The following is a 14042-nucleotide window of genomic DNA, read 5'->3' as shown; positions in this document are numbered from 1 at the left end:
AAAAGTAAAAATCTTTCACATTTTTGTTTGAAAAATTCTACCAGTGCAAAATGGACAAAGGTTTGTAAGAAGTCAGGAGAATGATGACATCCAGCTGTAAAAAAGGAATATACAGAAAATCTGTAACAATCCAGAGCACATTATAAAGTTAACTACATCTATCTCAGTTAACCTGTATGGGTACTATATCGGCATATCACCCAAGAGCTGTGCCAAGATTTTGATCAGAAATAATTTATAACACTCCTACCTGCTCTAATATTAGGTATTAAAGGTTCCAAAACTCTCAGAAGTGTTCCAGACTTCCTATGCTTGTAAAGTGGCTAACACATTAAGGATGCTACTCAAAACACAACCAACCACAAGTACTACTGATGTCAAGTCTACTAACAAATTCAGATAATTTAGATCAATATCTCTTAGACAGATCTGATAACAAACCACATTGACTCCAATTTCACTGAGCTCACAGCAAAGTTTCAATGGGTTACATCTTCATAACTGTGAATACAAACTTCCATTAATTAAACAGAGACTCACAAGTGCTTCCTAATTTTAGTTAATAGAGAGAACATCTTAGATGACTTGCGATTATTTTACCACTCACTGCATAAAGAGAATAATTGTTCCTAACAAACTCCAAGCCTTGAGACAATGAGTATTTTAGGATACTGAAATAATGTAGGTGTATATATAAACTAATTATGAGTTCTCAAACTTTCTGGATCACCTCCTCCTCTTATGTCTGAGATTCCTGGCCATTCCATGTTCTCTCACACACATACCTCCTATCTCTTATACCAGGGAAACAGGAAGAAAGGAAAAAAATAAGAATTGAGGGGTTCAAAAACATTTTACCCCTCGGCATTAAAAACACAGGACATATTGCACAGCTCCAGCTTCTGCAGTAGAAGAAATTGAGAATTTCTTCCCAAAATTGAGCATTTTTTCCCAAAAAAATAAGAACTGAGGAGTTCAAATATTTTTTACCCCTTGGCATTAAAAACACAGGACATATTGCACAGCTCCAGCTTCTGCAGTAGGCAAAGAGAAAAGGAGGGTAGTGAATGAAGGGTCCAACTACTAACCACTTGCTGGAAGGTGTAGAAGGTAACAGAGCTAGGAAACTTATAGTCACATCTGGTACCATCTGACCCATTCTAAGGAATTGTTCCAGCAACTATGATGCCTCCAGAACCTGCAGGAAGGATCCTGTACAGTTCCAGAACTAAGAAAGGAGCCAGGAAGACAAGCGAGTGATAGTGACTCTCTCCCAAACCTGAAGAAAACAAACACCAGCAGGGTTTTGAACTCTGGGCAACAGACCAGTCAGTAGCTGGGGCTGCACACTTCATCACTCTGCAAGCTGCTCTCCTTTCTGCTTAGCTGGCAGAGGACACAGAATTTAAGTGAGTTTTCTTCCCCAGTTTCAGAACTAGCACAATATTAATTAATTAACTAACACTAAACTTATATAGCATTTATATTTGAAAACCATGGGTTGAGAACATTTCTGATAAGGAAATTTTCTGCATGTGAGCTCAAAGAATGCAAATCTTTCAACTTCTGTTTAAAAATATGTTTCCAGTCTTCAAGGCTTACATTATCTCCCAAACCACAGACCACCATGATGCTGCCTTCCGGGTTTTGTAGGCAATTTCAGTGCCTTCCAGTGGTGCACTTCTCCATGAGCCTCAGTATGTTAGCTGGGACCAGGAGGCTGCTCTTGAAGCAAATCCCCAATCATCCACTCTTACTGTGCTTTGGTTTGCATAGTAGAGTAAACAGGATTTATTTAAAATAAGACTAAAATATAAGATGCATAAGGAGCCACTACTGGTCTAGTCTGAATATAAACCATGAAAACACAGTACAGATATTCAGCCCTGAGCACCCATACCACCCTTCACATTGCTCCTGTTTATTACGCTGTTTGCTAATTTACCTCGTGACTATGACTCCAAAATTACCTGAATTCTGAGAAGATATGCATGGTTATACCTGAACAAGCCACTTAAAGCTGGACTGGCTTAAGCACTATATGAAATATCTCTAAACAAATTTATGAATATTTATAAACGATGTGATACATCCTACCTGTCCTGGGTTAACCCTCCATTCCACCTACTGTAAGAAAATTGTTAGTATTATTCTGCTGGTAATCAGGACAGCAATGACGAGCAGGGGAGATGAACTGTGGAGGGTGGTAGGTAATATGACTAACTTACATATTAAAAAGTTGATTCCCTGAATGCTTTTCAGGACATACAATCATATTTGTCTGGGTAGTGATTTTAACAGCAGGGGGAAAAAATAAAATTAAAAAAAAAAAGAAGACAACTACAAAAACAACTTATAATTTTATAAAGAGGGGTGGAAATATCTACCTCTGTAGCAATCTCAAGCCTACGTAGATCTGGTCAACAGTCAGAGGTCTGTGCTAGTGGGTTTAGAAATACACTTCAAGCTAACAGGGAAGCAGCAGCACGTAGCAGAGCTGTAGTGTGTTACTTTGCCAGCATCAGATGTAAAGCAAAAGGAGGATTAGAAAGAAGACTTCTACTGGGGAGAGACTGACTTTTGCCTCACCTCACATTAGCCTCTAGACAGCAGCAGCATTAGACTCCAGTGAGTCTTTCTGCCACAAAACAGAAACTTCTTTTGTGATCAGTTAACATTAATGAAAGGGAGAACTTATTTCTATACCGCTCAGCTGTCTGAAACTTTAGTTGTATCACAAACTTTTCTTCCATTCCTCATTACCTTCCAGTATTAGGTATGCTCAGGAGTTATATCTGACAACAGAAACACCTAAAAAATAGGTGTGGCAACCACATGAAGCATTCTGCTCTATAATTTACTTTCCTCACCAATATTTTACTCCTCCTTTTTTTTTTTTTTTTTTTTTTTTAATTGTGCTGCATATTTGTTTGGGTTTTTTTGGTTGTTTTCTTGGGTTTTTTTCTAGTTTGTTTTGGTTTAAACTGGCTTTCCTACATGGACTTAAACATGATCATATGAAAGTTGAGGTGGATTTTGTTACTGTTTATAACTGTGACTTTTTTTTTTCCCCTCCAGCAACACTAACAGATTAAGACACTTTTCTCATTAAACAACAGTTTCCTAATGTAGGTCAAGGATTCTGCCTACTTAATGAAACATTTAAAACAACAAAAAAATGTTTCCAAAGTACACTTAAAGTAACCTTACAATGTTTCCTATCATAAGGAAAATAAAAATTATTGCAATCCAAGTTTCTGAAATTAAGGAATTCACTTGGTTAAAACACATTCCAAAGTTTATTTTCTCTTGCAGGCTGGATTAATCTGCCAAAAAGCACTTCTCAGGGTTAAAGTTTTCAATGATTAGCAGAAGTATGGTGGTTTTTTTTTCTTGTTTAGTTGTTAGTTGCTAGGTAGAAAAGACCACAGTGCTCTTCTTTGTCATCTCTGATCAAAGTTCTTATCTTGGTGTCCTAGCCAACTTAAGGAAACTCTTAGCTGTGTAGCAAGTGCACTTTCCTATCAGGGAAGTTGTTCATAAAATGGAAAAAAATGTGCGTAACAGTCTCATGAGCTTTATTCAATAAACTTAAAAATTGATATAATTGAACCCATCACCTTGATACATATCTGGGCATTTACCTTAACCTTCTGAGAAGGTGGATGAATGGAGAAAGTGGGACACAAGTTAAGGTGGCCTAGGAACCTCCAGGACTTTTCCTAGGAAATCAGGACTTCTACTTCTGGCCCAATAACAGCAAATCATGTCATCTGCCCTTTCATTTTACCACAGGGTCACCTTCCATCTCTCTTGTAACTACTTCTTACACACAATTATAATTCTGTTTTACCTGGAGGAATCCAGTCAATTGTTTGTGATTGAGAATTTCCCTAACAATGCTTACCCAGATGTCTGATCAGTCACTCAAGATTTTGCTGTTTACACAGATTAGAAAGGTCAGATTCTGTAAACAATTTAAGTATGTGCAAGTCATAAGATCTGAGATATCTGATAAAAATTACAGCTTCAGTGATTTTTTTTTCCGACACGTCAGTTTCCAAATTAAACATGAAAAGAGCTAAGTGCCCTGAAAAAGATACATGCTTCCTTTCTCTTTTTCAATGGAATACAGATATACAGCACTGACTAGTACCTTGTGGAATAACTGAATTATTTTAATTTAATTTGGACATAAAGACTTACTCTGCCCACAGGGCTCATTGGATGAGCAGCATAATCTGATGTCAGATTATAGTTAGTTGCTTCACATATCACGCTTACAGGTCGCTCCTTCTTTTCTTCAGATGTCATTGCTGCAGCAGTCCTGAAAATAGAATATGTAATAGCACTAGAACATGCTGTGTGTGCAGACTGCTATTAAAAAGCACCCCTAGATGTAGCCTAATACAGCCTGTGTCCTACTTTTCCAATTTGAAAGCAATTCACACTTCAATATAAAGTTACCTGCACGGTGTTTTAAACTTAAATCTATTACAGATGAATTTTACTACGGCATTTAAAATAGGATTTCTCTAACAGTATAAGGTGTTGGTGGGAGGGAAAAAGACAGGTATGAGCATGAGATGGAAATGGGAAGAAATGCTCTTCAAAGACCCCATATGGTTTTGTCCCACTTCAGCGAGAACATGCATGTTTGTGAAGCTTCACAAATTGCAGTTCTGATGGTTTTCACTCTAGCTACTGTATAACGTGTGGCAGCAATGGTGACAAGTAGGACACCGAACACCCAGCCACATGTGAAATCTTGAGGTCGGGTATGACTTGCACGTATACCTTTCTCATATCGTTGCATATTCTACAAAACTAATGCAAAGATCACAAAAAAAAAAATTATTAGATAATAGTTCAGAAAGTGTCTCAGCTGGCCAAGGAAATAACTGATTGAGGAGAAACGATAGCAGGTAAAACACAATAGATTAAAGACATGTGATTGTGCCTAAATGATTAAAACATTTATTCCTTTTTGGAAGTTTGTTGGATTATTGTATAACACATAGGTCGTTTGCTAACACTACAGAATAAAGTGACAAGTGGAAATTCACACAGTGCGTAAACACAGTGCATTTCTATCGTATAACTAATGTGGCCTATGGTTTTTACCTTAAAAATTAGTATTAAATATTTAATATTACTTCCAAATAATTTAAACAAATAAAAATGTATACATGCTAATCTGCCTCAGAAAAAAATAAATATTGTAATTAGCAACTACTGAATGTTACTTCAGTGTTAATGAGTTTTAAAACATGTATTTTATAGACTGAAACAGATGCCACTTACTGTTCATTCACAACAAAAATACAGTTGTCCTGCGATGGCTGTCCTGTTACTGGATGTTTGCAGGTTACTTTTCGTTCATTATGACTGTGGAAGAGAGATAAAGAAAATTATTAGGCAATAAGTTTTTGAAGAAAATTATTAGGCAGTAAGTTTTTGATTTTCCAGCTGAAGTATATAAATCCAGTACATTGAGTATATCAGCCAGTGAAAACAATTCTGAATATTTAATTATGGTGTATAACAATGTATGTGAATACACACACAGATGCAGATATATATATATAAACTAATAAAAGGATTAAAAGAATGATCTTCATCAATACTCTGGAAAGAGATGGAAAACATTGGCACCGGGTTGGTAATGGTTTTGAATTTAAAAACTAGAGCAGTAAGAGTGTTTCTTGTTCGTATATGATCATCAATAATTCACTTCAGTTAAGTCTTTATATATTCACAAATAAGATTTCAGCTAGACAGGGACAAGTTAAACATAAGACAAACAAATGCTCTGTAGGGATAAAATATCACTACTGTAAAAGTGATTGTCTTCTAGCTTAGAACATGAAGTTATGAGTTTAAAACCTTCTGATAATACAGATAAACGTTCAGTGATTAGAACATTCAGTGATATGCTGCAATCACAGTTCTACTTTTGCCTGTGATATTTAATTCAGGGTGCTGCTCCCCTGCAGTGATCTTGGGAATACCTTCCAGCAGCAGGGAGCTTGTTGGCTGAGGGCTTCACCCTCACCAGCACAAAGCCCTCACTTTGTAGTATCTCGTTCCCTGAACTGCAGGATCACAGCAGCTCCCATAATTTGGAAGAAATTGCCAAAATTCAACAATTATCAGCTGCTGCTACTCCAGAAGGAAATGTTTTGACTTGAGCCCTGCAGCCCTAGAGGGGAAGGAAAAGAAGGCGAGGAATTGCCTTCAGTGACTACCAGACTTGTCACTCAGCTGACAGTTATAACGTGCCCCTGCTGCAGACCAGGGCTTTTCCACCCCAGGTCTCCACGCAAGCAGCAGGGTCCCAGCCCCAGTTCTGCTATGAGCACACCTTAGAGCCTGGAGTTGCCCCTGTCACAGCAGTCAGACCATGCCACTGTGAGAGGCAAGGGTGGCCAAAATGCAGTAACCCCCTCTGAGCTCTCTGGCCCTGAAATGTAGGAAAGATGAATGGATGAAATTTAATCCTGGTTCAGTCACTAAAAAGCACACAAGCAGAAATCAGATTAAGCAAGGGCAACGAGTACACAATGCAGATGTGTTATTTGGGTATAACACACATGCTTCAAAACAAACTCACCTCTTCTGTTTTTAACACATTAAATATTTATAATCAAAAAAGTATCTAATACAAAATAAACAGTATCTGAAATCAGCACTGTAAATTATGAAGAAAGTAAATCCATATACTTTTGCAAAGAATATGTGATGACAAACATTTTCATGTAAGGTATCTTATCTAGGATGTCTTTAGAACAAGAAGAAATGGCCTCAAGTTGCACCAAGGGCAGCTGAGATTGGATGTGAGGAAGAATTTCTTTGCTGAAAGGGTTCTCAGGCACTGGAAGAGGTTGCCCAGGGCAGTGATGGAGTCCCCATCCCTGGAGGGATTTCAGAGTCATGTAGACATAGTGCTGAGGGACATGGGTTAGTCGGGGACTTGTCAGTGTGAGGTTAATGACTGGACCCAATGATCTTAAAGGTCTTTTCCAATCTAGGCAATTCTGCGACTCTGTGATAACACTATGCCTTTCTTATGACAAGTTCATCCCTGAAAAATATTCTTGGACAGAGAACATACCTGGACAAAAAAAGTGCTTTAGTTACAAGACAGCAGATGAGGTGCAGAACAAAAGCTTTGAATGGCACTTTATCCTTAACACCTGCTCCTGTTATTGCCTACTCATTTAACCTTCCGAGCTTTCAAAACTAGAAAGGACAGCTCATCTCGCAAATGTTACGGTCTCCTTCCTGCTTCTTAAAACAGCCTGAACTTAATGTTCCACAGATTTCTTGAAAATTCCATTGGATCATAACATTTTGAAACTATGGAGCACTACTAATTCAAAGTTACCTCCAAACAAAAGCCTAATTAAATATTAATTATACTTTAATGGACAATGGGCAGTTAGATAAATCTGCATAAAACTACAGTGCAAGATTAAGATCACCCAATTCTTTGCACCAGCTCTGAATAGGACTTGGGAGTGGTGGTGAGTGAGAAGCTGAACACGAGCAGACAATGTGCGCTTGCAGCCCAGAGGCCGATAACCGTGTCCTGGGCTGCATCAAGAGCAGCGTGGGCAGCAGGTCGAGGGAGGGGATTCTGCCCCTCTGCTCTGCTCTTGTAAGGCCCCACCTGGAATACTGCGTCCAGTTCTGGAGCCCCCAACACAAGAAAGACATGGACCAGTTAGAACAAGTCCAGAGGAGGCCACCAGGATGATCCAAGGGCTGGAGCACCTCTCCTGTGAAGAGAGGCTGAAAGATTTGGGGGTGTTCAGCCTGAAAAAGAGAAGGCTCTGGGGAGATCTTATAGCGGCCTTCCAATACCTGAAGGGGGCCTACAAGAAAGCTGGGGAAGGACTTTTCCTAAGGGCAGTTAATGACAAAACAAGGGGAAATGGGTTTAAACTGAAAGAGGGCAGGTTTAGATTAGATATTAGGAAGAAGTTTTTCACTGTGAGGGTGGTCAGACACTGGAACAGGTTGCCCAAGGAAGTTGTGGATGCTCCTCCCTGGAAGTGTTTAAGGCCAGGCTGGATGAGGCTTTGAGCAACCTGATCTAGTGGAAGGTGTCCCTGCTGATGGCAGGGGGGTTGGAACTAGATGATCTTTAAGGTCTCTTCCAATCCCAACCATTCTACGATTCTATGATTCTTTACTGTGATTTTAAATACCTACTAATACCGAAATGGATACACATGTTATGGCACTTAACTAATGAGCTAGCAAATGCTGGTACTCTATCTTCACACTAAGTTCAGCAGAATTCTAAGTTTAGCTTCTAAAGAAGCTTCTGTTGCAGAAATGCATCCATTACTATGAGGGGTCAAGAAAAGAGACAACCTGAGTACCTCTGTGGCATTCCTAATTGCCATGGTCCTACAAGCCTTTCAAGTGAAAATGGCCCAGATTGAAGAGAATTAAAATTCAAAACAGTCCTGAGCAGGTCTCCAGGGTACTTTGTGATTCCTATTTTTCTTCACTTCCAAAAACATTATTTTTGTTCCCTCTGACATTTCAGAAACACTCACACCAAACAAAAAAAACCAAAAAAACAACAACAAAAAAAAGGAGATGGGCTGGCACTCCACAAGCTTCGTCAAAATGTTTCCATCTTGTTCCCCTTAAACCTTGACAGCTGGCTATCAGCTGACATCCAGAAATGCAGAAATAAATGGATCAGGACTGCTGCTCAAAGACTGTCAATACCTAGACCACTACAGAGGAGGCACCTCCCATGTTTTGTTGGGTGCAGCCAGCTCACAGTGACACAGGAAGAGGCCATATTCAAAAGCTGTAAAGGAGCCATCACATAAAACCAGGAGGGAAAGTGGGAAGGGGAAGGAAAAGAAGAGAGAGAGAGAGAGAGGAGCATTGACACAAACCTACTCAAGAGTATTTTGTTGAGTCATATGTGAAGTCAGTATTCCAAAAATATCAAAACGTTTTTGGACAAAATGCAGTTTTCCTTACTAGTCTCACTAATGTCAAGGTGTATAGAGGTGGAGATGACATTACATAAAAAAGGCAAAACATATTGTAGATGTGAAACACTCTCCTGTGGGATATATAGTACTTTATTTCCAGCATTTCAGAGACCTTTGTAGTCACTTCCTTCCAAAAAGGTGAGACAAAGAAAGAACAACCTTTTCTTTCTCTTCAGCTTAGACGCAAGTGAAATCTCATGAGTCAACACTGGAAATTCAGCTTGTACAGCTAAGTATGACGATTGTAAATATGTCTAATGGATGAATAGATTTTAAATACTTCAGTTTCAAAACTTTTTCATTCATTATCTGAATTATTGCATTACTGGCATTAATTTAGCCGATATTTTGACAAGACTCCTCAAAATACTTGCGTAAGGTACAGAGTAGCTTGATAATTATTGTCATAACCCTCCCACATAACAGTAGGTTAGGCAATTGTTTTAAATTTGATCTTTCAAACTACAGAGAGTTTCATTAAAACCAAGTTACATTTTAACATTCACAATCTTCAGCATCTGATTTAGACAGCTGTTCTGTTATCCATGAATTTCTAGGTCCACACACCCACTTAGTATTTAATATATTACACTATAATAATACATACCTCATTAATAAATGAAATTAATTTATTTCAGGGGAAATAAAGCAAAAATTGTTTGGGTGGGTTTTTCTGTGTTGTGGGTTTAGTTTTGTTTTAACTGAGAACTCTAATTTCAATTTTATATAAACTCCAGTGTAATTCAGAGTTTCAACTCTGCATATTTTTGTGTCTGTACTTTTATTACGTGGTAAAGAGTGATTCATTTTGACACAGACAGCTAGAAGCCAGGCTGTTAACTTTTGCTTATGCAAAGATACAGACTCCAAGAGGTATATGGAAACAACGCTCCTCTTCCTTCTCCGTCCATCAATTTTTCATATCAAGATGTTTTGAGAACATAGGGTAACTATACACACACACACAGAGTTGCACTTAAACTGAAGGCTCTAACTGACCCCTACTATTTTAGCATCCACAGTTAGGTTGTATTAATGGCATGCTAAACATCAGAGCCAGAGACAAAAAAAAAATCCCTGTGTTTTTTATTAGTATTCATGAGCATACTCTCCAGACTCAGTACGTGGCACAAACTATCCCTCATTAATATTTATTACTGGGATGTGTTGGGCTCCAGAAATTGGCAGAGCTGACTAAAAGAGTACAAGAGAAAAGCATTTCAATGCAAAATAAAGCATAGGTCTTGCATTTATCAAAATAATATTCTGTTCTTGATTCCAGTAGTGGCCTGGGACAATGACCTGCTTTAAAAAAACCCAAACCAAACCAAAAAAAACCCCCTCAAATAACCCTAAACCAAAACAAACCACGAATAAAAGCCCACATAACATTAAACCCTAACCACAACAAAATAGCTCACGCAAGGACAAGTTCCATTTTTAGCTACCTCAGTGCAAGACAATTGATACCAACTTAACAGCACCAACTTAACTTGACCTCTTTTCTCCAGAATTTTTGAACTTCTCCTTCCGAATCCTTTTCTCTGAACACTGCAAGCTTTGGCATCACTTAGCAGGTAGCTTAGCTTTGGCACATGGAGAAGCCCTCAGAGAAAAGGATTTATCTTGTTCAGGTTAGAAGTTGACAGTAACCTTGAATTTGACTCATGTTATTTGCCTTCTTATCTACTCTCTTTCTCCTTTCCAACTCTTGAGACCCTTAATCTCTTTAGAAAACAGGATTATTTTAATTATTTTCTAGTCTTGTTCAAAAAATCTTGTTGAGTAGTTTTAATCTACTCACTAAACGTACAGCCAACAGCAATCTTTTTGATGGTCAAATGTGATCCAAGGACTACCAAGAAAAAAAAGCCCTCAAAGATATCATTCAAATATATTATTCTATTTGTAAATAGCAAGAGCATCCTGGAGCAGAACTTGCCAACATAAATCCTACTTAAAAAGGATTGTTTGTTTGGTTTTGTTCTACCTTGTGTTTTACTGGACTGCTGACCCAAAAATGCTGCGTACCAGTATTTTGTTCTAACACACACCACTGCAAAATTAACAAATTAAAAATTGTGCCCAGTTTTGCCATTTTGAAGTTGCTACCATCTTTAACACTACCAGGAATTTTTGGATAGGGAATAAAATCAGATAATAGCAGTTGGAAAGGAAAAAAAAAGAGAGATATGTAATCCAGTTGTACAGGAGGATGCATACAATCAAAAATGAAGGGTTAGACCACCCCTCCTCTGGAACAGAGCAGTTCATTCAGAAGTGGCAAGAAAGATCAAAGTACTAGGATGGGGACAGGTCGTTTGGGGTCTCTCCATTGTATGATTTGGTTGAGTTCTCCATCCTCTCAAAAAAAAAAAATGAGCTGGGTTTTGTATGATTTGGTTGAGTTCTCCATCCTCTCCAAAAAAAATGAGCTGGGTCAGAACTCACAAAGACACATCTGTTTTTCTCCCACTAAAATTAAAACTAGATGCCACTTCAAAGCTTCTCTCATGCCCTTTCTTTGTAGACTTTATTTATGTGTTCCTAAATGCTAAGGCCTTCTCATTTGCTCATTCTCAACGTGACCATCAAAGCAAAGGCTGAGTTTTACTTCACTGAAAGAATACAAACAAAATCATAAACCAGGACACAACTTTCAACAGGCCTCCATATCTTTAATTTAGAAAGACTGTTCCTTTGGAAAAGTGAACACTGAAGAACACATTTCAGAAGAATGCTACAGAAAGTATCTGCCTCCTAACATTTATTCTACTTAGATAAGATTCACAGTCTAACAATCTAATCTCTGTTACACAAACATGCAGTCCCTATATATCACAAATATACTCAGAGTACACAGAGATATTTCTTATGAGAAGCAGTTTCATGCATTTTTCACACCTGCTTCATAACAAAATACTTTCAAAGATTACATTTAAGGCAGGAAGACCAAAATTACCAGAGCAATAAAGTCATCCTCTCTACATTAACACTAAATTTTTGTACTGACATTTAAAAGTAAGGTTCAACCAGAGACAAACATAAGACAGGTCTAGGCCAGCTTTATTCTCCTATGAAACATTTAATTCCTGAACTGGGGGTTAAGGGGGGGGCTGGCAGAAATCACATCGGCAATTTTTACCTCGTGTGCTTGCTATGTAGTCTAAGAGTATCTGATATCTAATTGAAAAAAAATGCAGTAACTTAGTCATCTAACAAAAAGTTGTCTGAATTTGGAAAAAAATTAAGTAAATGCAGTCTCTACACAACTGTTAGTAAGGATGTGGTCTGTGGCTGTAGCAACTCTTCTATTTTACCAAATCTGTACTGCCACATTGTAGAGTAAATAGCAAATGCAAGCTCTTCTTTGTCAGTGCTATCATACCCTAGAATTACGAGCCTTTTTTCAATTAAGCTTTTTAAACAACAACTTTGGAAACCAGGCTGCACGGCTCCGCTGGAAAACATATGAGTGTGGCGACTTAACATCAGGGAGTTTGAACAAAAGAGGGGGTAGAGAAACAGCAAGTTTCAAAGCAAAGTGCTGACAGACCTGTAGAACATCACAGATGCTGCTAAGAGCAAAGTGTTTATAATCCTTTGCGTGTGCACACACTTGGGAATGTGCACACAAAATTCTAATGCTCTTGGCAGACAATGCAACACCTAAACTATAGTTGCTGCTGCCACCATTTTTTTCGTCTACTATAAGTTTATTTTTTCAAGTAATGTGTCAACTCTGTGGACTTTTCTTTTAAGCCCTATGGCTTAAAAGTTATGGGAGTTTTGGTTTCCTTGCTGCTGCTGTAATGAAAAAGCACTTGGACATTTCTATACAACTGACTGTACTCCATCTTTATTATTGATATTTATTTTCCAAACGATTAAGCACTACTGCCCTGAAATTGTAAACCTTTCTTTCATTAGACCATTCTAAAACCAGATTTATAGTCCAATGAAAATATTTATGTTAAATCAAAGCCTTTTCTCATTCGAGCAGATATGATTAACACGTTTTTATGACATATATCCAGTGTAAAACTGTAAGTTTATGTAATTAAGTGCAAATATTAAAAACTCTTTGAACATGCTAGGATAAAATACTTTCTAGAATAGTGTATACTGTATTGCAGATTGAGAAGCTTTTAATAAAAAATTTTGTGAGAGGGTGTCTATCACTCTGTAGTTAACATATTTGGGAATTATTAAGATATTGAGAATTGGTAAAGGCCACAAAAGCCACACACCTTTAAACAGACATGGAGCAATTTGTGAGATGTACTTGTCATGTGTCATCAATTTATATACCATTTCACTACATACATTTTAAGCCCTGCGCACAATGTCTAATATAGTACCTTGATAATAGCACCACAGACGAAGAAAATTTTCAATTCTTTAAAAATTAGTCTGTAGTAAAAATGACTAATACATCATTTGCTGTTTGAGAAAATAGCGAGGTGGGTGTTAGAAGGCAGAACTATCTGCCAGCCTCAGATATGATACCTGAAATCCAAGCAGCCGTTAATGGTTAAATACCTGGAAAGCTTCCAAGAACTACAGTAACTAACAATTTTGCAGTGAAAACCCACAATCTGTTTTCTAAAGAAAAATGGGATTTGGAGGAGCATGGTGCAGCAGGCAGCTTGTGGACCAGAAGCAGCACTGGATCCTCTCTCTGGCTGCTACTGCCTCTTCCTGTTGAGGACTGAAGCAGATGTCTGATCAGCTAATGCTGCCCAAAAACTCACTTCACCAATGCAGGAGGGATGCCGTAGCCTCTCCTGAAGAGGTAGAGAGGATGGAAAAAGTAAAACCTAACTTCTGCAGAGGGCAACAAAAAGCCACAGTCAACAGCTGTTCTGATACAAAGCACAACCTCTCTTTGCTGCTGAAGATAGACCACTCAGATTAGCAGACTAATAAATTGCTGCGTTTCATTAAGATGAGTTAATCAGGAACTATTAATTGATATTTTCTTATACATATAATGGCAAAGGTTTCCAGAACCAG

The 14042-nt window shown here is 38.0% G+C and overlaps 1 protein-coding gene across 1 annotated transcript in view; it reads right to left on the bottom strand.

The window, feature by feature from the left end:
• The window catches only part of PLEKHA5 (pleckstrin homology domain containing A5), a 71960-nt gene extending 66579 nt beyond the window's left edge, over positions 1 to 5381 (bottom strand). Inside the window, exons 1-2 of the mRNA XM_029084756.1 lie at positions 5305 to 5381; positions 4207 to 4327 (exon numbers count right to left, since the gene is read on the bottom strand). Of these exons, the coding sequence (XP_028940589.1) occupies positions 4207 to 4314 (108 nt within the window). The 5' untranslated portion in view covers positions 4315 to 4327; positions 5305 to 5381. The remainder of the gene's footprint in view (positions 1 to 4206; positions 4328 to 5304) is intronic.
• Positions 5382 to 14042: the final 8661 nt, after the last annotated feature.

This window comes from Antrostomus carolinensis, unplaced genomic scaffold, assembly GCF_000700745.2.
Source record: "Antrostomus carolinensis isolate BGI_N321 unplaced genomic scaffold, ASM70074v2 scaffold954, whole genome shotgun sequence".
In the NCBI taxonomy this organism is placed as follows: domain Eukaryota; kingdom Metazoa; phylum Chordata; class Aves; order Caprimulgiformes; family Caprimulgidae; genus Antrostomus; species Antrostomus carolinensis.
Note: the sequence above shows the minus strand (reverse complement) of the source record. Positions and strands in the feature narration are given on the sequence as shown.